General features: G+C 43.1%; 1 protein-coding gene across 1 annotated transcript in view; it reads right to left on the bottom strand.

Annotated features, from left to right (window-relative positions):
- Nucleotides 1-3,496: 3,496 nt before the first annotated feature.
- Nucleotides 3,497-27,222, bottom strand: part of GGT7 (gamma-glutamyltransferase 7) — a 38,659-nt gene continuing 14,933 nt past the window's right edge. Inside the window, exons 4-15 of the mRNA XM_081196202.1 lie at nt 23,246-23,363; nt 22,885-22,952; nt 22,560-22,633; nt 20,365-20,561; nt 17,400-17,487; nt 16,234-16,361; nt 11,349-11,437; nt 9,557-9,706; nt 7,766-7,883; nt 6,828-6,965; nt 5,733-5,832; nt 3,497-4,553 (exon numbers count right to left, since the gene is read on the bottom strand). Of these exons, the coding sequence (XP_081052328.1) occupies nt 4,390-4,553; nt 5,733-5,832; nt 6,828-6,965; nt 7,766-7,883; nt 9,557-9,706; nt 11,349-11,437; nt 16,234-16,361; nt 17,400-17,487; nt 20,365-20,561; nt 22,560-22,633; nt 22,885-22,952; nt 23,246-23,363 (1,432 nt within the window). The 3' untranslated portion in view covers nt 3,497-4,389. The remainder of the gene's footprint in view (nt 4,554-5,732; nt 5,833-6,827; nt 6,966-7,765; nt 7,884-9,556; nt 9,707-11,348; nt 11,438-16,233; nt 16,362-17,399; nt 17,488-20,364; nt 20,562-22,559; nt 22,634-22,884; nt 22,953-23,245; nt 23,364-27,222) is intronic.

Raw genomic sequence — 27,222 nt, 5'->3', positions numbered from 1 at the left:
GAGCCCTACCCTTTCCCTGAAGAAAAGTGAACGACACTCAGGGACAGTAGCCGGGTGAAGACTCCATTATCTATGTCCAATACTGACTCTCACTTTGTACAGCCCCACTGCTTCATCTGAATCACTCTATCCTAGCACCTGAAGAGGACCCCAAAATGGCAGATCTGCCCTCCCCACCAGGGAGGAAGGGGTGAGGAAAGATCTACATCAGGAACAAGGGGAGGGGGGAGACTGACATTGGGATCTGCTGCCTCTGTGAATCCTGCACCCTCACTTTGCCTCATTCATGGACTGGCCCTGGACTTTGATACGTAAGGCAGACTGTAAGCATATGTTGGTACATGCAGCCAGTGGCGTAGCGTGGGGGTGCCACAGGGGCTGTTGCCCCATGCGCAGAATTCTTAGGGGTGCAAAATTTCTGCTCCTCACTCGCCCAAGGCCTTGAAGCTGCTGAATTGCAGTGTTTAAGGTGGTATGGATGGAATCCCCTCATTTTATTATTTCCTCTTCTTGCACCCTCTTGTGGAGGCAGGTCACTGCTTCCCCCCAACCCCTCCTCTCCCCACACCCTCCAGCCACCCCTCTCCACTATGGCTAGAAAAGGCTGCATGCGCTTTTGCCGGAGAAGCACCACAACTCCTGAACTTCACGTGGGGTATGCATTTATGTGTTCTGGGGTTTTTTCCTCTTTCTCAGGAGGGGGCACAATACTTGCCTTTCCCCGGAAGCTGGCAACCCACACTACACTGCTTGCAGCTTGGTTGATGTTGTCATACAAACATTCAAAAATCTCACGTAGGCCGTTTAGCGACTTACAACAGAACAACCAAATGAGCCCTTAACTAGTGAATGATTGTAAACTACATTGAGGTCATCAAAGGACAGTTAACATTCAAGCATAAAGCAGTGATGGCTTCTGCAGTGTGTTTGTTCATTTATACCTCCAACAGTAGGAGGGGCCATTCTTCGTATTAAGTTGGCTTTCTGTCATGTAAATGTGCACATGAACAAGACAGTATTCATTCAATTCCAGTTCATGGGATATAAGATCTGGAGCACCAGCACAGCTATTAGCAGATATACATACAGAATATGTACAGTAGCCATAGGTACAATAATATGATGGGGGAAAGCAATAAAAGTTATGCACTTTAATTTAATGTGAAATCAGTATAGGGGAGATATTTTTGTGGGTGTGCATTTAATACGTCAAGTGCTGTGAAATTACATTTTGTTAGGGAGGGAAGTTGTTCAAAAGCTTAGTGGAAGGATTCTGTACGCTGATATAATTTTTATTTATTAATGGAGCCAGAAGCAGAGTTTTTTCTGTGATTTATATGGTGTAGAACTGTGAGTTTGCTTTCACATTCAGAAGAGGCCTTCATGCAATCAGTGAATACATGGTGGTGGGTGGGATCATTTATTCCGTTCACTCCACCAATGTGCACATTTTTTAGCTGAAGCTGTGCCTGCAGCTGTACACACATTGGCTCTGTCAGTACACTCAGGGGTCCAGGCTCCCACATCAGGCAGACAGAACCCACACAAATTCAGCTCCCAACATGTAGGGCTCCCTGTGCATACCTTCCACTGAACATGTGGAAGCTGAGGGCAGAATGCGCTGCTGTGGCATGCGCCCTGCCTCCATGTGTTCACTGACTGTCTATTTCACATCAAGAGAGTTGTTCTGATGTACCCACTATCATCTACACAGAGAACTGAAATATTTGTACATATCTCAAAGTGCTCCCGATGTGAGGTCCTCTTGAATGATTTCTGACATAATGAACTGAGTGTGTCAGCACCCATGTCTAGAAATAATCTGGAACACTTGCCCATGTCTGTTTGTGTATTTGTCTCTAGTTTCAATAAGCAGCAGTTGTTCTTCTGCGTCATAAATCAGCCTAAGACAGACTGATTTGGAGGATGTGTAAAAGTAACTTTGGGTACATCCTCCTTGACACCAACGGAATCACTTGGGTAGGAGACTTTCAGTGTTATGCATAAACTACATTTCTATTGATGGTGTACCTTTTTATTGCCTAGAACTTTGTTTTTGTCCTGGATTCTATCGCATTTCAGTGAAACACTTTCTTTGTATCTCTTTAGCACTTTGTAGACAATGTTGTTGGCAATTCAGATGAACAGGGTAGACTTTGCAAGAGCTGAGCAGGTGGGTCATATCTGTTTACAAAAAAACTCCACTTTGAATTTATGAAGGGAAGTGAGATAAACTTGGCAAGAAGTCAGCTACAAGTCGATTAAGATTAGAACTTACAATATTTCTCCTGCCCCGTTAGTATTTACAGCCAAGCCTCAAAATGCATTAATATGAACTGTCTTAATACAGTGGTGCCCCGCAAGACGAATGCCTCGCAAGACGAAAAACTCGCTAGACGAAAGGGTTTTTCGGTTTTGCGTTGCTTCGCTAGACGAATTTCCCTATGGGCTTGCTTCGCAAGATGAAAACGTCTTGCACTTTTTTCTTAAAGCCGCTTGAAGAGGCGCAGTTGCGACGGACCGTGCTTCGCAAGACGAAAAACATCGCAAGACGAAAAGACTCGCGGAACGAATTATTTTCATCTTGCGAGGCACCACTGTATTTTTGTTTTTAGTTTACATTTGAGAACGACAGTGGGGGGGGAGAGTAATATGCAATGTCTTGATCTAGTTTTATTATCTGTATTTTCAGCGTAGATTAAGAAAGAAACGAGTACCCTGGGCCAAGGAAGAGACAGTGAATATGAATGCATATGAGCCTAAATCTTCTGCTTGGGGGGACGGGTCTCCTCACCCCCATGTTTTGCCAATTGTTTTTCAAAGCTAATGATTTGAAAATTACAGTTAATATAACATTTAGGTGAGAAAGGATGGCCTTTTTCTTTATTTTGGTTATGTTGGGCCTTGCTTTATGATTGGATTGCTGTGGTTTTGCCCAAGAAATGCAACAATAAGCTGAAATGGAACTGCAGCACTATGGAAAGCCAAGATTTCAGTTAAATTATTCAGTAGACGATTACACTGAATCTGCCTGAGTTCTTTCTGCATTAAAATTTGCAATGTTATTTCACTGGTAGAGCTACTTTGGACAGTAGCACGAGAAAAGTGAAGCTCAGCTTTTCCCCCAGTATAGATGTACATAGCATTATAATCCAGATCCAAAGTTGAACTACATAAATGTATTGTGTCAAAACACAACAGGGGGAACCTGCAACTTGTTGAAAGAACTGGCAAAATACCATAGCACTGATGCCACCAAGAGGACACCATTGGGGCAGAGAGGCAAAATCAGAATTATAAAATCTTTCATTAATATGTGCAGAGGAGCCAATATCCTATTAGAACATGTATGCTGGTACAAATCATTTGACTCACAGGGAACATTTGAGAATGCCTGGGGCTAACCTAATCCATTGTTCCTATTCTGTATTCATTTACCTGAGAAGGAATCATTCAGAGTTGACTAGTACAGTATCAGAAATAAATGCACTGGACACAAAGGTACCATTTCAAGAGCACTCAAACCAGTATGTGTGGCCCTAGCACACAGTGAAGCTGAAACATCCATGACAAATATACATATTGGGAGGTAAAATGCTGGATCAGCCACTGTTTAGCCTTTTTTAAATGAGTCAGGCAGCCTATCCACTTTTTTAAAAAAGCAGCCTGTACACACACACACACACACACACACACTTATATCTCTCTGTGTTTATCCTTGCCTTACAAGGGGGAGAGAGGGACAGAAAACATTATTTTAAACTGCAGAACTGTTCGAGAGATTGGAGGAGATGGAGCTAATGATGTCACATATATTAGCCAATAGGCACCCGCCACAGATAAGATTTTTCTCATTCATCCCATTCAGACTCAAACCTGTGAAACTGTGATTCTTTCTTTGCCTTTTTAGAGAACTTGTCTCAAAACAGAAGTATGTGTATTTACAGAGGAAGGAACCTGCCACCACTGCTCTCAGAACAGCACATTTGTACACAACCAGTGGTTTGCTTCCTGAATGTTCCCAGTGCTTAGTTTAGAAATATCTCTCTGTGCATTAAATGGCTGGAATCAACCATTGACAGGGTGCTGCTGAAATTAAACCTATTCCCTGTGCTCATATTATAATAATGCCTGAGATTCTTTTAACTCAAGTTCATAAGAACAAAACAAAACAACAAAAAAACTAAGGTCTGTATTGTGCCTTTGTCAGCCTTCATTGCTGCATTGGTTTTAGCATAGAAGTGCAGAGGGGTCTATTCAGCAATGGAGAAACCAATAACAAACACTGTTTGTTCCGCTTCAGGGGGAATGATAAAGGGACTGTTTGGGAACATGCACAATGTGTTTTGGAAAAAGCCTTATTTCATGAACAAACCCATCTGGGAGTTGCTATAATATTGTGGCTCCTGCTGCATCCTCACTTCTTGGGTCTTTCACACCAATTATGAAATTGTTGGTTCTTCTGGCTCCGTGAACGAGAGAAAGGACCTCAATTTTGCTCACCGGCTGACCCCTGCTTGTAAAGTACTTGATATCTTCTTCAGGAAACTCACCTGGTGGAGAATTTTAGAAAAGATTAGTTTTATTGAAAGGGTTGGCAGCAGTCCCCATCAAGGTGCTGATGCATGTGCCAACTGGTACACAAGGAAGGCAGATCCCTGGACCCCCCCTTTCCCCCCTTATGCAGAGGAATCATGTGCAGTCTTGTGTATGTAGAACATCTGTGTCAACATGTTCACATTTCCTACCTGTAGGATCAAGGCACAAGTGCTTTAAAAGAGTTGCAGGGCTTGGTGTATTAATAAGGGAAGAGAAAAGTTGCTTAGGTACCTAAGCTAAATAATAGGAAAATGGCACAATAAATATGCATTTGACTCCCTTGACCATACAGTTAGGGGTGGTCAAACACCAGCCCATGATTCTGATCTGGCCTGTCAAGTTTTTGCAGGGGGAGGGGGCAGTCACTGCCCTATTTACTAGTTGCAACAGCACTGACTAATGAAACGCATTTTCTTTTCCACCTCCATTTAGCACCCAAGTGCCATGATGGGGAGGAAAATACCTTCCCTTTTTCCTCTGTTGATTGTATCTGCCTTTCTGCTGTTGGAGAGCAGATCAAAGTGCTTTACAAACATGAAAGAGAGCTTGGATCTCCCCCAAATTTCTTGCATCAATGCTTAGGAAAACATGGCAGCAGACTGAAGAGCTCTTTCCTGTTTCCAGCAGAAAGGCCATAGCTCAGTGGCAAAGCATTTGCTTTGCTTGCAGAGGGTCTGAGGCTCAATCCCTGGAATATCCAAGTAGGGCTGGGAGAGTCTTTTGCCTGAAATCCTGGAGAGCCGCTACCAGTCAGTTCCAAGTTAGATGGACCAATGGCCTGACTCTGCATAAGACAGATTCCTAGGTTCGTTCTGCCCACATTGCAGAAGAGGAAAGGTGGCTAATGTTGCAGGTAACATAAGCAAAAGTGCAGAAACATTGCTTCCACTTCACCAAAGCACTGGCATACAGTTTCCTTTTCAGCGTCTGCAATGTAGTCAGATACAAAAAGATTCTCCCATCTTACTGCAGCCATACAATGAGGTTCAACGAACCATGTCAAGATCAGGAAAAATTACAGAGTAATCTTAGATGTCTCAAGGGGAAACCCTCACCCTGTTTCACTTGTGTCTGAAATCACAGAAGTGAAATAATAGAAGTCCAGACTTCAAAGATCAGTGATCCATACTTACTGTCAACTTCCAGGATATTAGACTGAAGTTGAGGATGAAGCCGGCCTAGCGAAAGACTCTCACTCAGGTTCTTGTTGTAGGTCAAAACGTTTACTAAAACCTGTTAAAAGATCAGACGAAGCAGATGCTAAGGTTTTTGATGAATTGTTTGTGATGGAATCTTGAGTCTTGTTCAGATACTCAAAGTGAAGGTGCAGGAGCATGGCTGACACACCTGCCTTCCACCTGTTTGTGGGTATGTCTGCATAGTGGCTTATGCTTCTGGACCTCTACCTATGTATGCATCAGTTATGTGATCTGTACACTAGAAGAAACAGGGTGTATGGATCACAGTATTGGTGTCTGCACCAAATGATCATTCAAGAATATAAGAAGAGCCTGCTGTATCAGACCAATGACCCATCTTGTCCAGCATCCTGTTCTCACAGGGGCCAACCATTCTGCAAACCTGTCCTCCAATGTCTGGGAGTCCAGCTATGCTGAAGAGATGGCATTATAGTCATGATCACACCCTCCACTTATGCATCCACTATGAACTTATTCCCTCTCCCCAAAAAAGATAAGTACTTCTATGCAGTCAAAGCCCTTAAGACCAGTGCTATTTTTCTAGAGAAGGAGGTGCCAGAATTCACCACGAACACCTCCCTTGTTCTCTTATAATGGCAATGGCACCCATCTGAGAGGTGCCAGAACTGAGTTCCAGCGAATTCCAGCTGAAAAAAAAGCCCTGCTTAAGACTAATATGGTGGTCACATATTATGAGTGACGGTATTAAGTAGCACAGTTTGAACCACTTTTCACAGTTCAAAGCCAGTTTACGACTTCAGTAAAAGCTGGGCCCAAAAGAACTGTAGTGCCATCCCAAGGCATTTTACTGTCAGAAGCAGAATCTAGATGGCGCCTATACCACATGCAAACACACAGGTCAGTGTTTTTTAAAAGCATTTTTGCATCAACTCAGACATTTGTTCTTGCCTTCATCTATCCCCTCCCCACCACCTGCCCCTGGCAGGGCTGGTCCTGGAAACCCAGTCCTGTCTCCTGGTAAGAAAGGATATTATATTGCAAGCATCCATCAGTGCTCAGAAGACTGACCTGTGTTATGCTGCTCAAAGCTTTGTCGCCACCATTGGCTCCCAAACAAAGGTAAGTCCCACACATCCCTTCTGATGGCCGGACAACAGTGGGTAGCAAGAAAGACAGCGGCCTTTTCCCAGGCTGAATAAAGTTCCTCTGCAGGAAAAATAATTTTGCAAAGCACTATTAAATATACCAATAGGAGCCTTTCCCCCTCAAGCTTCTGTTTTCTTGAATCTCTGAGGTAATAAATACCATTACCCAGTTACCAGATAGGTTCAAATCAGTTGAATGTCAGAAGCCTGTTTCAAAGAGCTGGGCAAGATAGCACTTTGAAATGGTATTTGGAAGACATCTTCAGAAACCTCTCTCAAAATGCTATTTTGCAAAGCACTTTGAAAGGGCCTTTTGAAGATCTGAATCAGCTGGCTGTTGGATTTTCAGAAGCCCCTTTCAAAGAGCTATTTTGCACAGCTAAGAGGCTTTTACTTGCAGTACACCATGTTTTCAGTTGAGCCATATATGATGTCAGGTATACAGCAAGTGGGAGTTGTTTGGTCAAGATGGCCTCAGGAGCCAAATGGGGAAGCGAAGCAGCCCTAATTAGACTCATGGGCCAGAGTTTCCCCACTCCAGCAACAGGGTATCTTTCACAGCACACACCCAGATAATATCACATCACATTTATCTAACAACATTCACTGCAGGAAATCCAAGGCTCTTTATGGAAAAATATTTATAGTAGACACACATTGGAAAGTCAAGCGGCTCTGAAAACAGGTTAAGAGCTAAACTTGCCAGCCCAGCTCTAAAACAACACATATCGTGGCAAATAAAGGACTCCTAGATCTTAATTATCTGACGGATACATGCACTTCATCAGTCATTGGAGCCATGCTCACATACACTTACTATTCATTTCACTATTCATGTCAGACAAATTCATAATTTATTACCAAGCCAGAAGATGAATGGTCTTCTGTTTCGTTCATCCAAGAAAAATCCAGCATCTGACTGTTTAGAAGGATTCCAGAAGAAGTCATTATTCCACTTCCAAATGGCCGGTTCAAGGAACTGGAAACAGACACACACAAAAGTTTGTGAGAATCCAAATCCACAAAGTGATTCACCTGCTGCCCCAGTGCTTATGGTTCTCAGGCTCCTTGTTCTTCCCAGTTCCCTGATACACCCTTGCTCATGTCTGAAACACCTTAGGCAATAAAAAGAGTCTTGAGGGATCAGACCAGAGCTCAGACTAGTCTGGCATCTTTTTTTTCACCAGATGCCTATGGAAAATCCAGCAGTAGGGTATGAGGGCAGTAGCTCTCTCCTGCTGTTGCTTCCCAGCAACTGATATTTGATGTCATGTTGCCACTGGAAATTCATCCATCATGACTATGAGCCGTTGACAAACTGATCACCCATCATTTTGTCTTATCCTCCTTTAAAGCCATCTATGGCTGCATTCACACTGCAGTTTATTCAATTTCCCCAACACTTCCCTAGCTACTAATTTTCACATCATATCCAAATTTCACATGACATAAAAACCACTTTCTGAAATATAGTGGAATATAGTGCTAGTTTTGTGCACCATGTTATTTGCTTTTTAGAACAGAGCTCTCACTCCCAGGTGCCGAATTTTGCTAAAATCCACCTGATTATAAAGCATTTGTTTAAAAAATCTTACTCCCTCTTTCTAAGGGAATGTCCACAGCAGCATTTCATTCCAAACAGGGAAGCTTAGCTCAATTATTTGTGCCAAAAGAGAAATGGATGTGCAAGATCTAAAAAAACAAGTGGAGGAGGAGACAAAATGGTCGCCAACCCTTGAAAAACTATTGAAAAATAATCATGGAACAGACTGTGGACAAATGCACCATACAAATCCATATTGCCAAATACCAGGGAAAGAGCCCTTAAAATGTGCATGGCTGGAACTTGGCACCTAGACGTCTAGCATATATAAACTGAACATTTCTCCCATGTATTGGAAAGGATGTATTACTACAGGGACATATCAGAACATGTAGTGGGGGTGTCAAAAAATAGAAAAATTATGGGGGGGGGGAGTATTTACAAAAATATATTGGATTACAAAGCAGACAGTCCTCATGACCCCAGGACTGGCTCTACTTAGCCTATATAGTCACAATATATTGCAAATTAGAAATGAAATAGTCATAACACATCTATTAACCACTACAAGATCAACTATTGCCAGGGCATGGAAATCATTAAAATCATTAACTAAGGACCAATGGTATAATGCAATTTGGCAAACAGCATTATTGGAAAAACTGACACAAAAAATTAAAGGTAGCAGGAGGCCAAAAGAAACAAGATAATTTTTATGCAGTCTAGTGTGACTTTATTGATTACATAAATAATGAGGCACGTGGTAGAACAGTACCCATAGTTTGCAGCACAGTCTGGTGTATATTTTGTTTTATTTTCCCCCTCCCCTCACTCCCCCTTCCTGTAAATTATAATTGTTGTTGATACAAAATACCTTTTACGTATGGTCACCAATCTAAGCAGTACATCATTTCATATCTGTAATAACTTTAATAGTTTTGGTATATACACTTTGACACAATTTTGTTAATATGTTCAGAAACATTTATCTGAGTGTTTGTTTTATTTTTCATTTTATGTAATTGTTGCATGTCACATGCTGTGATGTCAACATAGATATATCTCAATGCAATCATGTTAAACTGTGTTGCCCGCCCCAAATGCTTTACCTTACAACTGCAACAATGTAGTCATCAGGTCCCATGACAAGGACCTGACTTGCAGAGGGTCCACTTTCCATGGAGAAATGTGGAATGCCATGATCAGAGGGGAACGACTGAGAGTCAATCTGCTGTCGCAGGAAATTTGCCTTGGATTTACTGCATTGACAAGAGGGAGGGGGGAGGGATTTTTTTTAAAAAAAATAATACTGTGATGGGGGAGCAGGGGATTAGAACTAGGGAAAAGAGGTATAAAAATCCATTCCAAAATTTTATTTAACAACAAACCAATGAAACAGAAGAAGTATGTTTTATTCTGTTGTGCTTTTTGAATTTTAAATGATGTGTTTTGTCCCATCCGCCTCCTTCACAACTGGTGGTGCTGTCCAGAGCTAATGGAAACTGTAGTCCAAAACATCTGGCGAGTACCAGTCTGGGAAAGGTTAGCATATAGCAACATAGAATCATAGAATCATAGAGTTGGAATAGACCACAAGGGCCATTGAGTCCAACCCCCTGCCAAGCAGGAAACACCATCAGAGCACTCCTGACATATGGTTGTCAAGCCTCTGCTTAAAGAACTCCAAAGAAGAAGACTCCACCACACTCCTTGGCAGCAAATTCCACTGTCGAACAGCTCTTACTGTCAGGAAGTTCTTCCTAATATTTAGGTGGAATCTTCTTTCTTGTAGTTTGGATCCATTGCTCTATGTCCGCTTCTCTGGAGCAGCAGAAAACAACCTTTCTCCCTCCTCTATATGACATCCTTTTATATATTTGAACATGGCTATCATATCACCCCTTAACCTCCTCTTCTCCAGACTAAACATGCCCAGCTCCCTTAGCCGTTCCTCATAAGGCATCGTTTCCAGGCCTTTGACCATTTTGGTTGCCCTCCTCTGGACACGTGGTGGCCAGAACTGGACACAGTACTCCAGGTGAGGTCTGACCAGAGCAGAATACAGTGGCACTATTACTTCCCTTGATCTAGATGCTATACTCCTATTGATGCAGTCCAGAATTGCATTGGCTTTTTTAGCTGCCGCGTCACACTGTTGGCTCATGTCAAGTTTGTGGTCAACCAAGACTCCTAGATCCTTTTCACATGTACTGCTCTCAAGCCAGGTGTCACCCATCTTGTATTTGTGCCTCTCATTTTTTTTGCCCAAGTGCAATACTTTACATTTCTCCCTGTTACAACAACCTTCTTCTCCCAAATATGGAGGAGGTAGGTAGCTAAAATGACACCACCACCCCATACAGAAGAGGGAGGCATCAGAAGTGTCGAAGGGACCCCAAAATTTTGCAGAAGTACCAAAAAACTTTTTTGGGGGGAGCAATAACCCCAAGGGGTGTGAAACTCCCCCCAAAAATCATGTCAGCATGGTCAGTGGGCTCAGAATACTGGCTGGCAGCTAAGAAGAAAAACAGGGTGGGTGGGATGAAGCAACCTGGAAGATGACATGGCCGACTGGCTGGAATCAGGAACAAGGACCCTCCATATGTCAACTTCTTGTGGCAAGCCCCACTTCTCTCTCAGGATGCAGAATTCCTCAGCTTCATCCCCCAGTCAATGGCATCATATCACCTGAGTGCTAGTTTTCTGTATCTGTGAAGCTTCTGTTGCCAGGCAACATCAGCTCTCTTAAAGTCTGGCCATCCACAGCAGGTCAGACAGTCTCGGCCTACTCCCCATTGCCCAGAGGACGGAATGACCCAGAAGAAGTCGGCTGCCTCTAAACTAAATGACACAGAATATGTCAACATAAAAAATGATTGTTCATTATGAATCTAGACTTACCTCATCATGTCTTCTACGCTGTGAGAAATGGACACATCGTAGAAAGGGTCCCCCAAGCTGCTAGCTAGTGCCAAGACGACTTTTAGTGTCTACATTGAATAGAAAGGAAGACAAAAGGAGTCACGTTATGAAGTAGCCCACCTATTCCATCTCCATTGAAAGAATGGTGAGAGGTGTATGCTCTCATGGCAAGATAGTGCCACTTCCTTTCTGTCTAAACTTATTGCTCCGTTCTATCTCTTATATAGTAATGAGTCAGGCTAGATGAGACAATAGCTACACATTTGGATTCCATGATTGGGATTCTTCCATTCCAGATCATACCCAGCATGGCTTCTGTTAGTTTCTGTTAGAAAGGGGCTGTGATTTGTGTGCTCACATGAACAACATACATTTAAAGCACATGGCTCCCCCCCCCCCGTACTTTATGCTTTTAGCATCTTAGGAATTGTAGTTCTTGGAGGGTAAACTGCTACAGTGGTGCCTCGCAAGACGAAATTAATTCGTTCCGCAAGTTTTTTCTTCTTGCGAGTTTTTCGTCTTGCGATGCACGGTTTCCCATAGGAATGCATTGAAAATCAATTAATGCGTTCCTAGGGAAACCGCCTTCAGACCAGGTCCGGGGACAGTCTGTCCCCCGACCTCTTCTGAAGGCGGGCGGGGGGCGAAAGTCTTTGCTCCCCCCCCCGCCTGCCTTCAAAAGCCGTCCGCGATAGCGGGAAGCGCTTCCCTGCTAGCTTTTAAAATGCTGGCGGTGGGGAGCAAAGCCTTTCGGCCCCCGCCGGCCTTCCTGGACCTCTTCTGAAGGCCGGAGGGGGGGAAAGGCTTTGCTCCCACCCACCAGCATTTAAAAGAGGTCCCAGGAGATTTCCCTATGGGCTTTCTTCTTGCGAAGCAAGCCCATAGGGAAATTCGTCTTGCGAAGCGCCTCCAAAACAGAAAACCCTTTCGTCTTGCGGGTTTTCCGTCTTGCGAGGCATTCGTCTTGCGAGGCACCACTGTATTCACCAGATTCTTTGAAGGAAGCCAGGTGCTTTCATATATATATATTCCAAATTGTTACAAATCAAACCAAACTACTTTAATTTAATACAATTTCTTAAAATCGGGTTTCCCGCTCCTGTTGCAAACATATGTCAATCATTTCCTCCCATAGCTGCATCATTTCCTATTTAGTGTCCAGTGTTCATCCTTCACTTGCCATTAAACCATTCTTCCAGCTGACTGCCTTTTCCTCCTTACAAACAGCGCTTCTGTTACAACTTATAAATAAAAAATCCAGTTCACATGTGTAGTCCTTCATATACATTTTTGTTCCAGACCTGGTGTCCTGAGTTCGCTACTATCTTCCATTGTTCAGTTCTTTGCAGTGCTTATCTGGAAGGTACAAGGTCACTTTCCATTCCTTCCGCGGTTTACAGACTAGCATAGGAGCCGCTGCCATAACTAACTAACAGGGTGCACTTCCAGCTTCTGCCATTAAAATTCCCCTCTGGAGTTCTTTCTTGGCACACAGTTAACAGCAATATCTTTTCTCAAATTCAGCCTCTTTTCCACATCTGTTCGGGTGCAGCTCATTCACTCACCCCACCCCCTCCATTCCTCCAACAACACTCCAGTCCAGATAGTCATAGATAAAATCCATGCAGATTTGATCAAGGGGGGGGGGGACACAGCAAAACCATATTAAATTCTTTATTGCGCCTAAATCAAAAGCCTCCCCCCTCTTTTTTGAAGTTTCAGACAGAGTAACAAAGCAGGGGAGGACAAGAAAATAAAATACAATTTGAAAACCATAAGAAAGCACAAAGCATCTTGTCCTCCCCTTTCCTTTCCCAGCTGTTGTAGGGATTCCCAAGCTTCAGAAAAGCATTAAAATGCCTTCAGAAAGCCAGGCCCAGTCCTTTCGGCAACTGATTGATTGCAGCCCATTAGCATATGTCGGTCCAGGAGTGCCTCTTAATTAAAGCCAATAGTCCAGATGAAGGAGGAACCATCCACAAATCATGCCAGTAATGGAGGCTTGTCCATGGCAGGGACACACTCCCAGGTCATTCCCACTCTGCCTTTGAAGTTGACAGACATGGGATTGCGTGGCACTGAGGGATGCAGTGAACTCCCTAGACCCCACTGGGGAGCATTGCGAGGATTTATGCCTCATACCAGTAAATCCTCTTTCCCCCCTGCCTGAACTTCCTTGCAGCCCCCAGAGGGCTATGAAGAACAACCACCATTGATCATAGGTGTGGCCAGAAACCGTAAGCTTTTAATGTGCATTTAAATTTGCTTTAAATGTATGGTGTGGGTGTGATTGTTGGGGGGGGGTGACTTAATCTTTGCCACAAACCCCTACCCTTAATACTGAAGCTGCTGTTTTCTGCTATTTGTTAAACATAGCAGCTGGGGAGGGTATGTGTGACATTTTCAACAGACATGGTCATACGGAGAAAATGTTTTTTTTTTCTTTCTAAAAAGCCTCTCATCCCTTCTGGATCAGAGCCACATCACCCAGAAGATTGCAGCCACAGAGATAAGAAAAGAAGAGTCGTTCCATTGTCTGGAGAGGTCACTTCCTGGTTTGCACAGAGAAGCCATTTTCAATGTAGTCCAGTGATGGAAGTGCACGGCTATATTGAGGTAGCACCGGGTGTTGACATTTTGGCGCCCCTAATAATTTTGCACCTGGGGCAAGTGTCCCTGTGGCCCCCGCCACACTGCATCACTGGTTGCAGCAAAAACAAAGGGAGTTTTGTGGCAACTTAAAAGCAGATAGATTTGTTGAGGCATAAGCATAGACCATATGTTAGGATATTTATTAGTGTATAGCAGACATAGGCAAACTCGCCCCTCCAGATGTTTTGGGACTACAACTCCCATCATCCCTGTTAGCTAGGGATGATGGGAATTGTAGTCCCCAAAAATCTGGAGGGCCGAGTTTGCCTATGCCTGGTGTGTAGTGAAAAACGTGGAAAGCAATGGGCCCAAATGTCCATGAAATGCAAGAAGTCGCATCTGTGACAGTTCTATGTAAAGCTTAAATATAGCGCCTGTTCACAACAGCAGTAATAGTTTACAGTTTTGCTATCCTAATTTGATGCCTGCTGTATGTAGTAGAAGAAACCACTGTCTCAAATAAGGACTGCACCAACAGAATCAGACTTACTGCTAAATTCTAGTTCTGCAGTTTTCAAGTTCCTTTGTTGAAAAATTGTCTGTCACTAGTTTCTAAAGTCTGCAATTCCTTGGTCAGATTTGGTTCCCTTTATTCTTTTAAAAAAATATGGTTGCTGAGCTGCATGTAATACTTATCTATATCCACTTTGTATAAAAACTGGTGCCCCTTTGAAAAGGTGTCACATTCAGAGGCCACTGAACCTGATCACTGTCGTCTGTAATAATGTTCTATGCTACTGGCCAAAGTTCCCATGATATGCAAGATGCATGGTTAAAAGATACGCCACAAGGAGGTGCTTTCAGCTAATACATGTCAACTATTTGCTATGTTTTGCCTTGAGGAAGAGAGATACCAAAAAAATAGCAAACAGCTAGTTCATATTCTTTTCTCTTCCAAAAATCTTGTAGTTTGAATCAGCTGACTGAAGACTATAATGTCTTCATGCAAAGACCACTAGTTTAATTATTTTCTTTTAACAACAGTGCATTAGAATGCAGCAAGCTTCTGGTATTTTTATGTTACTAAATCCATTCATGCAAATGTACAAAGCCACATTCACACCATACATTTAAAACACTGTGACATCACTTGAAACAGCCACGGCTTTTCCCAAAGAATTCTGGGATTTGTAGTTTGCTAAGGGTGCTGACAGTTGTTAGGAGAGGTATATTCTTCCCTGCCTCAAACTACAATCATCAAAGTTTCCTGTGAAGAAGGATTGATTGTTAAACCACTCTGTGGATTGTGAGGGGAATAAGGGTCTCCTAAAAACTCTCTGCACCCTTAACAAATCACAGCTCCCAGCATTCTTTGGGGAAGCCATGGCTGTATATAGTGATATGATACAGATTTAAATGTATGGTGTGAATGTGGCCCAAGGTGGTGATGACCACATTAAGTGCTGAGTATTGTTTTTACTACGGGACACGGGTGGCACTGTGGGTTAAACCACTGAGCCTAGGACTTGCTGATCAGATGGTCGGTGGTTCGAATCCCTGCGACGGGGTGAGCTGCCATTGCTCAGTCCCAGCTCCTGCCAACCTAGCAGTTCAAAAGCATGTCAAAGTGCAAGTAGATAAATAGGTACCACTCCAGCGGGAAGGTAAACAGCGTTTCCGTGCGCTGCTCTGGTTTGCCAGAAATAGCTTAGTCATGCTGGCCACATGACCCGGAAGCTGTACTCCAGCTTCCTCGGCCAATAAAGCAAGATGCGCGCCGCAACCCCAGAGTCGTCCGCGACTGCACCTAATGGTCAGGGGTCCTTTACCTTTTTTGTTTTTACTAGAGATGTTTCCATGGCAGGCTCACTAGAAGAAATTTTAACCAGCAAGTACAAAATAAGGCTTTTAGGACATAAGAGATAAAATAAATTGGATTTCAGTTCCAATGAGAATTAACTCAAAACCCATGATGATATAAATTTTGTGTTTCATCCAATGCTAGTCCTATTCAGAGATGATCCATCGAAATAAATTACCATGATTCGCTTAAGAGTATTCATTTCAGTGGATCTACTTTGAGAAAGCCTTCATTGGATTCAACCCTTTGTCACTACATAATAACCCATTCAAGTAACTGTGTTGGTTAATGCTGAATGACAACCATTTACAGTTTCTTTTCCTATATGATTATCCCAAAAGTTCTCAGAGAAGGCACAAGACCACATCACACCATTGCCAGAAACAAAATATTCTGTTAAATGAGTCGTACCTCTGTTATCCAGTGGAGAATATTTTCTCTGGCTACCTGGCTGGTGATATTGAAACCCTCAAGGATGTTCAGAGCTGTGATCAGGGCAGGACCTACGTGTGGAGGTGATGGACTGAGAACAAGGTGGCCTGTTATAGTAAAGGAAGAAGAAAGGTAGGTAGGTATTTCCACCTTTTGTCCAGAATCCATTGAAATGACAATTCTATGAAGCCAAAGGGCACTTCATGTGCAAATGTCTACTCAGAAATAAATCTCACTGGGTTCCGTAAGATTGCAACTTTGGACTTCATTTCCCCAAATTCAGTGTGACAGCATCTGATGTGTGGAAAACTCTTTTGAAACAAGCGTTTGAAAAGCTGCTTGTGCGATGGACAGGGATTGGGGCTTCAGATGAAACACTGTCTAGATCTGCAACATGACCTGCTTCATTGAAAAGCAGGACACACAGGTTAAAAAAACTGTCTGGGTTACAACCCTAAAATAAACACAATGATAAATGAATCCATAATGGCCAGGGATGGTGGAAGCTGGATTCCAGAAACGTCCAGAGAGGGTACCATCTTGGCCAGCTCTGTTCTAGAGACTTTCATGCTATTCCATTCCTGTGGGATGTAGAAAAGCCAGATTGAATATACAAGGGTATGAGGCAGGGGAAAGTGAGATATTCATGTGAGTTAGCCTAAAACCATGGATTACTTATTTACAATTCGTGGTGCTTCACAGGTCTTCTTGTCTGCCAGAAAGTTGGGCAGGAAGAAAAATTAGTTATAAAACAAAAACACCCCAATCTATGCCAGATGTTTAGAAGGCTTGACTTAGCACAACAATTAGTATTTGCATTACAGCAGCACAGGTGAAGTCAAGCCTTGTTTCCTTTTGTGAGGGTTTCATTAGCTACTGTTTTTGGAGGACTATGGGCAGCGGGGGCAGGGGGGTTATATAATTTGATTAAATTTGGGGGAATCAGGGATTGGGCTTGTGGATTTCATTAGGGCCTCCTCCTTTTACCCTGTATTCCGAGCATGATACTAATTAGCAATAAAGTGCAGAAAAATGTATCTGCTTCCTAAACATATTTTTTATAAACTTAAAATTGGGGGGACACTAGGAATCAATCACATGGCATAAAAGATGCCAACCTATATGTCATAGATGCACCATTTTACCTTGATATACTGTGTGGACTGGATTTTCCACCAAGACAGTGTAGTTACTGAAGTCTTCTTCAGACAAGGTACCTCCAAAGTTAAGGACCTAGGCATGAAAGGATCACAGCAATGTATTTTCATGCATTATGCTAGCAATATTTGAAATGGACATTTAAGCATGGTTCAGCTGCCTAAAGAATTGCAGCTATTGATGGTTCCCAGTTTTGGGAGGGTCATGGGCAAGATGCCCTCTGTCTCCTCTCTCTGAGACGGCCAACCTTTCCACCAATTTCACTGCCACTGTCACAAATTCGCTTGCCTTTTCCCTCTGACCCCAACCTGCACAACCAGAGGGAATGCAAAGCAAGTGGAAGAAGATACTCTCTCTTCTTGTTACTGCTTGCATGCTTGAAGAAGGCAGGACCATGGGCAGCAACAGGGCAAGGAGGAGAAACAGAATGGACTGTGAAGCTCCAGAAGTCATCTGTGGGCTTCTGTAGAGATGTGGGTCTCAGAAGATTCCCAACAATGCTGACTCCTGGCCCTGGCCCTGAATTTTATTCTAGATCAGTGGTTTTCAAAGTCTCTATGTTCAATGAACTCTTTCCACACCAACCTATTTGTTGAAGAACACTGACTTTGCAGATGATTCTGGGGTCTAATCTACGGTCTATGTGTGGGATAATCACTCTCATATAACCAACATGCTTTATTTGATTATAATTAATGCATGAAGGGGTTAAGACCATAGAGTAAGCTGTCCTGCCAGGCTTAGCTATGGAACTCATCCCCACATAACAGCCTATATTTCCATGCTTTACTTTGCTGCATATTTTGAGATTTTAAATCTCTACTGGGGCTTTCTCACCAAAGAGTACTTGCCCAAACCTGCAACTAGGCGTCCAGGGAATTCTCATTTTTATTATACCAAGTATTCTATTTTTTGACCAAAACAAAAATCAACAGTGCACACACTAGTTAGCCCTGCATGTTGGACCTTAGAATACAACCAGCATTCCCCACTGCAAGGGAAGATAAACTGTGACTGCTTTTCCCTAGGAAATTTGGATGTCACCATTACTAATCTGTAATCCTCATGAAGCTTACAAGGAACCCTGGCCAGAACACAGTTTGAAGCCCACCATTTTCAATTCATTTAAACTTGAATAAGAATCAAATCTTCTTGCATTTCCTTACTTACATCAGACTCTCTAGGACATATTCTGTGGACTACCATGAATATGCTTCATTTTCAGGATAGTTAAAACATTGTAAATATCAATGTGTTTGGCTTTTAAAATCCAAAATGATACTTGAATCCTGTGTTGTTTGGTACCATCCCTGCATTTTGCTTTTGTGTCTGCAAAGCTAATAGCTTGGGGCTGGGGATTTAGAGCTGAAAAACTGTGCATGGGGGAAGGGGCTAAATATTCTGTTGCCCCTAACCATAACAAAATCAGAATCTCTCCACAATCGTATCCATTTCAGCCTTTTGCTTCAATAATGCTATGGGATCAAGCGTTCCCACACTATTTACCCTAGTGCAGTGCCACCTGCATGACTCAAATGCCCACCACTTGGTTTCAATGCCAGGTTTTTTATGACAGGTTGCCTCATCTCAGTTCCTTGTGTTCTTACAAGCTTTTGATTCCTAGCGTTTCTTTATTCTATGGCAGCCATTTTATACATTTCGAAAAGGACAGAGGTAGTAAAGTGGGGATTAGTGCAGATTAGTTAAATGTAGATATCTGAATCTCTCTCTCTCTTGCAATGTCCTTTCGCCTTCCCAGGAAACAAAGAAGAGAGAGGGGAGGGGGAGATTTCCCCTGGGATTTGGCAACCTTCCAAAAAGCCCCTCTCTATGTTTAGCGCTGCTTAGAGTTTTCAGAAGTGCTGGTTAAAAAACCTTATGAGGGTGTGTGGGTGTGTGTGTGTGTGTGTGTGTGTGTGTGTGTGTGTGTGTGAGAGAGAGAGAGAGAGAGAGAGAGAGAGAGAGAGAGAGGCAATGCACTTTTTTCCGTCGTGATTATTAAAAAAACAGGCTGAAGGGACCTGAAAAGTTGAAATCATGTTACATCATCTAAATGCAGTATTTATTTATGCCTTTGGTGTTCATAAGTGGGACCTGCACTGTGAAGTACTCCTGTTCAGTGTCCTGTTACAGGGTACTCCATTCCATCGCCCCTCCTCCCCATTTTCTTTATATCCCCAGTCCAAGTCAGCCAGCCTTCCATGCCTACTGAATATGTTCAGATCTCGTTAAGTAGTTTTGGGATTCACCTTTTTAGGTATCCTTCCCTGTCCACATCCTTTGCAAGGGCACTTCAGGAACACAAGGCATATTGCCTCATACCAAACGATACCTTTGGTCCACCTCACTCTCTTTTCTTTCAATCTTTATAACCAACTAGTATCTACTGATGTTTTTAATTATGTTTTGTGGGTGTTCATGGACTGAAAGCAGCATGTTGAGGACGAGTGTGAACAATTCTGGACTTAGAAAAAAGTATACAGTGGTACCTTGGGTTAAGAACTTAATTAGTTCCGGAGGTCCGTTCTTAACCTGAAACTGTTCTTAACCTGAGGTACCACTTTAGCTAATGGGGCCTCCAACTGCCGCTGCACAATTTCTGTTCTCATCCTGAAGCAAAGTTCTTAACCCGAGGTACTATTTCTGGGTTAGTGGAGTCTGTAACCTGAAGCGTGTGTAACCCAAGGTACCACTGTATTTCTGTACTACAAATGGGTTAGTGTGTCACTGAGACTAAGCTGGCAGCCAGTGCCACCTCTTGTAAGTAAATAGGCAGGCAGAGGCTGGGCTGAGATTGGTGGGACAGCACCCTATTCACCCGAATGGTGCAGCCCCCACTACTTTCTAGGACGTTCTATAATGAGAACAAAACAAAACAATCTGGTATCGATGCCTCTCTAGCATCAAATGCACATAACAATCCACACAGAGAAAAGAATCGGGTTGACTCACCTCTGAAATAATCTCTTGTGTTACATTTCCGCTGTAGAAAGCTGAGACCCCTGCCGACCCAAGCAAGTCAAGAAGAGCAGCCAGGTCTGGTCTTCTCACAAACATGCCAGGCAACAAGGGCTGGCCATCTGGAAGGAAGGTCTCTCTGAATTTATCTGAGTAGTTTTGCTCTTCCTTCATTTCTTTTATAGCCATTGCTACAACAATGAGAGAGACAACAGCAGGGTGAGTGGCGATTACTGCAAAAGATGCTCAGATCAACTTTTTTGGGGGGGAAAGGTCTAGGAAGACTGCCCACACAGAAAGAATCTACACCCTGCATATTTTGAACATACCCATGATTAAGGTCTTCAGCAAATAAGGCCATTCTTCAGAGGTAAAGACCTTGTTGGTGGTGGTGCCTCATTTGCTGAACGGCTTCTGCACATCTACCCACTAATCACCTACTTTGCCAGCATTTATGTGCCAGGTGTTAAGACTGTTCTTTTTGCCAGGTCTTGACTGATAATTGACCAGCTGAACTACCATACTTTTCTGTCTATAACACACCCCATGTATAAGACGCCCCTTATTTTTGGGGACTCAAATTTAAGAAAATGGGGGAGATGGCACAGAGTTGTTGAGACTACCCAGGGTTGTTGAGCTTCTTTTAGGGGGGTTGCCAAAAATCGCTCACCAACACACATCACAAAATCCGACTCCCGTCTGTCCCATTGCCCTTCCAACTGCTGGAGTGTCAGCCAATCAACAGCAGCCATTGACACAGCAACAAATAACACGCACAACACACAATAGCCGCAGACAGCCACGGCAGCAACCAATCAAACGTCCACCCTATGCACTACCCATGTATAAGACAACCCCCACTTTTTGCCATGATTTTTACAGGAAAAAACATAATCTTTTACATGGAAAAGTACTGTATGTTGCTCTATGCTGCCTTCTGTTTAGCTGCATTTTGTGTGGTGGCAGTGCTTGGGATTCATCATTTTGCTTTATGATGATATTACTTTAAATGAGAAATGAATAGGCTGAAAAGAGTTTAAACAAATATATATTTGTGCACATGCATGAGTGAAAGAGAATGGAAATATGTGTGTGAGAGTGAGAGATTTTAAGTATATGAGGGTCTCTGCTGTATCCTATATTGCAGGCTACTATGGTATGGTTCATAAATACATTTAGAAATAAGGGCTTTTCCCTGGTCGCAAATGACTGTAAGCAAACATTCCCCATCAGATTTTGCTACCATTGGATCAGGAAAGCAAATCATGGACCAGGTGGAAGATGTTGCCCAGACATTTTTGAGAACTGGACTGGCACAAGCAAATCATGTCTTCAGCCATTTTGTTTCTTAAAGCCCCCACGTAAAAGCACCTGAAAACTACTTCAGTGAGGTGGAGCTTTATGGGGAGAAATGTAATGCTAAAACTTTCCTGTAGCATCCTTTCAGTCCAGTTGTGTGACATGACTTGACTCCACACTAGTGGTTGCCAAGGATGCTTCCAGACTGGCTATTTGGGGGTTGGATTCAATCACACACTGGCATCTCATGGCACCCTAAATCGCACATCTGGAAAGCTGAGGTCACTACACAAGGAACCAGGGAGGGAAAGAATTGAGAACAAGATTCTTTGGGGCACTTCCACACAGTTGCTATTTTCAGGTGGGATTCAATCACATCCTGGCAAATTCTCAGGTTGCACAATTATGGTTGACTGCGAGGTATTGGGGAACAATCCTGCTTCCACAAAAAAATCAGCCTTTTGCAATGAGGGAAAGGGCACTGGAAAGTGTGTAATGACACTTGCTTGGACACAATATTGTCTAGCCTTCCCACAGTCAGAATGAATATGCTTTCAGCAGCCAATGTCATCAAATCTCCCAGCAAACAAAGATTAATGCTCCTTAAACTGATAACCTGAAAGCACCCTAAGAAAAGATGACATAGAAAAAATGTGGAAGGAGGAACACCTAGTGCATTCAAGTTCTGAACATCATAGCTGAGAACGAACATTCATATATTTCAATGGCACTTTTAAAAAAAGAAAAAGAGGGGGGAAAGTATGCAGGTTTGGGCCTGTAGTCTCAGCCTGCAAAGTCTGAGGAATTTTGCATTTTCTAGGATCAAATCATGTGAGGCAACGTGTACATACAACCTCACTTTGCACCTTTTGTTCCATAAATGCACTCACCTAAATCATGTGTGACATTGAATCCATCCTGGGCCACATCTGCAGCAAGGCCCAACAACTGTCTCCATGGCAGTCTGGCAAACACAGAAACATGCATGACATGGCAGCTGGCAGATAGCTACATAACAGTTAAAGATTGCATGTGTTGCAGGTGAGCTGTCTTTGAAAACGGAATAAATTGCCGTGTGATTGTAGCCCTTGAGTTCCTTACAGGAAAGGCAGGATATAAATGTAACAATAAATAGCACACCTTTATTACATGCATGCATCAGTCCTCCAACTGGAGCTGAACAATGGAATGCCTGAGTAGAGAAAATGTTCATACCTCCCATAAGACTGATGTGCTTCATGGAGTCCTTTGATCATGCCTGGAACACCAACCAGAAGACCTGGCTGGATAAAAGGAGGAACAAAGGGAAGCGTAAAAAGAAAAGCAAAAGTGCCAATTGCACTATTGAAGCTGAATCTGTCTTAAATAAATAACATTAAAATAAATAAATCTCCAGATGGAAAGCAAGAAGAGCAATGTATTGAGGAGATGAAAGTTTTTTAATAGTCGCAAGCTCTAATGGGCTCTGGAAGAGGAAAGTGGCGTGGAAGATACCAGAACAGGTAAGTTAAGGGAGAAGAAATTGAGACAATTACCAACCAACTACCCCCCCCAAACAACAAAGGCTCTCTCGCACCTTTGTTTCCCAAGCCTTCCTAAGGCTCTCTTCTTGGATGCTGAAAGGGGCCGTCTCTCGGAAATCAATCACCCGGCTCTCATTCTTCCTGATGTCATGGACCAGCATTACTCCTCCGCTGCAACAACAGAGTAATACCAGAGTGAAACACACATTGAGAATAGCTTCAGCAACTATAGAATGACTTCTTCCTAGGCTGTGCTCCAGTACAAACCATTGCTACAGCATCTTAAAGTAAGCACAATTTTAAGCCTCGGCCCAGTATACCTGCAGGAGCATCTGCACCCACATCGTTCAGCCCAGACACTGAAGTCCAGCTCTGAGGGCGGTTCCCTCATTGTGAGAAGTGACGCTACAGGGAGCCAGGCAGAGGGCCTTCTGATGCACCCCATCAGATGTCAAAGAGTTAAACAACTACATGACTTTCTGGAGACATCTGAAGACAGCCCTGTATCAGGAAGTTTTTAATATCTGATGTTTTCTTGTATTTTTGCATTCTGTTGGAAACTGCCCACAGTAGCTGGGGCAGCCCAGTCAGATGGGCAGGGCACAAACAAACAAACAAACAAACAAACAAACAACTGTTCCATCAGTACATTAAGCAGCTGGACTGGATCCAGCTAAATAGTTCTGCTAGTGCAAAGCCTTTAAGCAGTGCAATGGAACTTCCCCACTGCAAAGCAAGCATCTTTTAAAGCAGTTTTCATTAAAATTGGAGAAAAGACGGGGGGGGGGTGGAGAGAGATCTGGGTCCCAGCACAAAAGATCTGGGGTTCAGTCCCCTGGCTACCCTCTAGCAACACCCCTCTTAATCTGTTTGTTAATCCTTTGTAATGGGTATAAGTGACAAAAAAAATCAAGGACTTATTACACAGGTAAGTGGTGAGGAAGCCAACAATTAGGTGTGGGGAAACTTAGATCAATATTTTTAAAAGAACTATGGAGAGGCTGTTTTGAATGCAACTGCACAAGTCGCATTAGGCAGTTTTGCAGAGAGAGGTACAAAAAGATTGTGTTTTATGCTCGTGCCAAACAATTCAGATATCTTGTTTGCTGGGACCTGTTGGTATAAGCCTGGCAAAGGATAGAATCATTGGGTTGTAGCCAACAAGTTTTACTCAGTAAACCCATTTAAATTAATAGACCTAAGTTAGTCATGTTCATTAATTTCAGTGGGTCTACTCTGAGTAGGACTAGCCACGAATGCAACCCATTCATTCAACCACAACATGATGTAGAAAGAAGCATTGCTGCTTTTTTAGAGGTGCTGTACCTTTAATAGGTGCAGGACAATGTTATTGGATTTCCCAGTCTCTTCCTACTGAGAAAGCCCTTCCTCTCTGTGCAGCTGGTGGTGTAAATCAGTGCCTTGGCCTTAGAGGCTTTGTGTTCATCAGCAAGTCCATCACAAAACCAGGTGTGATGCCAGCATAGAATTGTAACCAAAGAACTTTGCCCTTCTGAACCATCCAGTTCCTCCCTCCAGCAGTACATATTTGTGTCGTCACTAGTTGTATAACCAAGGCATAAATCAATGATGCGGACATCCATCTCCACACCCAGTCACCAAAACAAAATGCTAACTTTGTGCCTGGGCGTTGTCAACTCAAGTAGACAACTATTTGTTGTGTGCTCATTGCAGCCTGCTTTGCGTCAATTGTAGACCTGGAAGTGACTTATCCCTGTCATTAATTTTAAAAGCTGTTTCTTGATACTGGACCTTTTGAAATCTTTGGGCCACCTGGAATCAGATGAAACAAGTGTTTCTGTGAATAGGAAGTGCACTTCCCTTGTTGAGGAATCACCAGAGTTGGCCTGTATACTATAGCCAGAGGGCAGCAATTACAGTTCAGAGACTCTCATTTCCAGACCATCAACAAGAGCCAAATTTCAATACCTGTTCTTCCACACCTTCCTATAGGGGACTCCTTTGCAAGCTGTCTTGGGGGGGGGGTGTCTCTTGAATGAAAAGTGGCATAGAAATAAAATGGAAAATCCATGCTTCACTGCTGAATCGGAATGAATGGCAAATGGGACTGTGGATGAGCTTAGTCTTTAAGACCCTCTTCCTTGCAATTGCTTTAATAGACTAACCCTGTTACCCCTCAGAATGTTGTTATACAGGTCAAGCTTTCATCAGAGTACTGTAACTGGGAAACATGCCTAACAAGCACTTCTCTACTTAAACTGTTGGTGTTCACCTGATACTTTAATCCCTATTTAAAACAGAGCAACGCTATGCATTAAATCAGCCAGTACTTAACCTTCAACTAGCCTTACCGTTGTGATAATTTTGGTTGCTGTTCTTTTTTGCTTTTGTTTTTTGTCTTACTCCTGAACATATGTTTTGATTAAGCAGCTTTGGTGGCAAACTAGGGTTTCCAGTTTCAACAAAGGTTTTCTCAAATCCCATCTGATGGGCTGTTATTGAGTGTCTCTGTTTATGTAATATGCTCAAGAACTTCCTGGTGTTCTGGCTATCAAAACACTTGAAATCTCTCTTGCATAAAACCTCTTTAAAACAAACATTCTGATGGCTGAAAGGAGGCCACAGCTATGGGCAGAGGGCCAGGTGTTGAGGAGGTAAAGGTTGATGAAATTTGCAGTTGAATCTGGCCTCTGGAGTGCAGAAACTCCCCTGGCTTAAATAAATGGCAGGGATGAGCAAACTGTATCATGTTCCAGACGGACACATGCTTGTCTTTTGGAGGAAGATGCATGGCAGTCCTTCTATGGCGCTATACCCAACTGACCTCCAAAGCCACCTTCAGATTCACAGAAATCTGTCTCTGATCTGCACAGCTTAGAATACCAGGAAGTACCAATAAAAACCTGACAGTGGAGATTATTTAATATATTATCATCCAGGCCATTTTCCCAGGTGACCCTATCCTAAACTCAACATACACAGGAAGCCTCTGCCCTACGATCTGTTAGAACAATGGGTTGATCCACACGCCCTTTTCACAAAGCCGTACATAAGATCGGCCTCACTGACAGAAGCAAAGAATAGGTTGCCTCCTTTCAGTATAGAGCAGGAATGAGAAATCTTTTCCAGCCAAGCAGCCACATTCCCTTCTGGGCAACCTTCTAGGAGCCACATGTAAATGATAAGAAGAATCAAAGGCAAAACTGAGCAGAGCAACAGGTGTGCACTTTACCTTTGTAGAGTAAACTAATTTCTGTACATATTCGGACATTCCTCTCAATCCTTCATCCAGGCAAGCAAAGGCACTGTCAACATTCAAGGAACCATTCGAGCCAGGCAAAGACACTCAAGGAAGGTGCAGGGCAGGGGAGGGTATGTGGTGCGGCAAGATTCCTGAGGGCCAGATAGAGTGACTTGGGGGCCACATTTGTTCCTCAGACCTGAAGTTTCCCACCAGTGGCATAGAGTGGCCAGAGGTCACTCCCAGCACTCATTTTCTTCTGCAGTAGAAAGCAAATAGTGAAAGGAACTGGCAGCTGCCATTGCCTTTCACTGGCCATTGGAAGAAGGAATCGTGCTTCCTTTTCCCAGAGGACAATATAAACAACTGTGGGCACGATGTCACACATTTCCTCATTTAAGACGGCAATGTGTGAACCAGCTCTTGAAGCTTGCATTAATTATCATTCATTAGAACAGTTTATATGACACAATATCATTAGCGTACATTTATTGGTTCAGTAGGGCACATTTACACAACTTCTTTCCTCCACAATCCACTGCAGAAGAGCCAGTCAAAACTTGCGGAAGGCTTCATTCAACTTTCAGGCTGCCACATGAGCCTGGATTTGCCACATGCAAATCTTAAAACCAGCATGGACTTCCTCACCACCACATCAGACAAATAAGGCCCGTGTGAGAACAACAAGACCAATATCACCGTGGAGCATTTGCAAAGGTCGCTTCCCCAACAGTCGTAGGAGTTTGCCCAGCAATGGCAACAGAACTCTCTTTTCTGATGAGGGCCAGGAGGCTTCCTAGGGTGACA

This window comes from Podarcis bocagei (genome assembly GCF_964188305.1).
Source record: "Podarcis bocagei genome assembly, chromosome: 5".
Lineage (NCBI taxonomy): Eukaryota > Metazoa > Chordata > Lepidosauria > Squamata > Lacertidae > Podarcis > Podarcis bocagei.
This window is presented reverse-complemented; position numbering and strand designations above follow the sequence as displayed.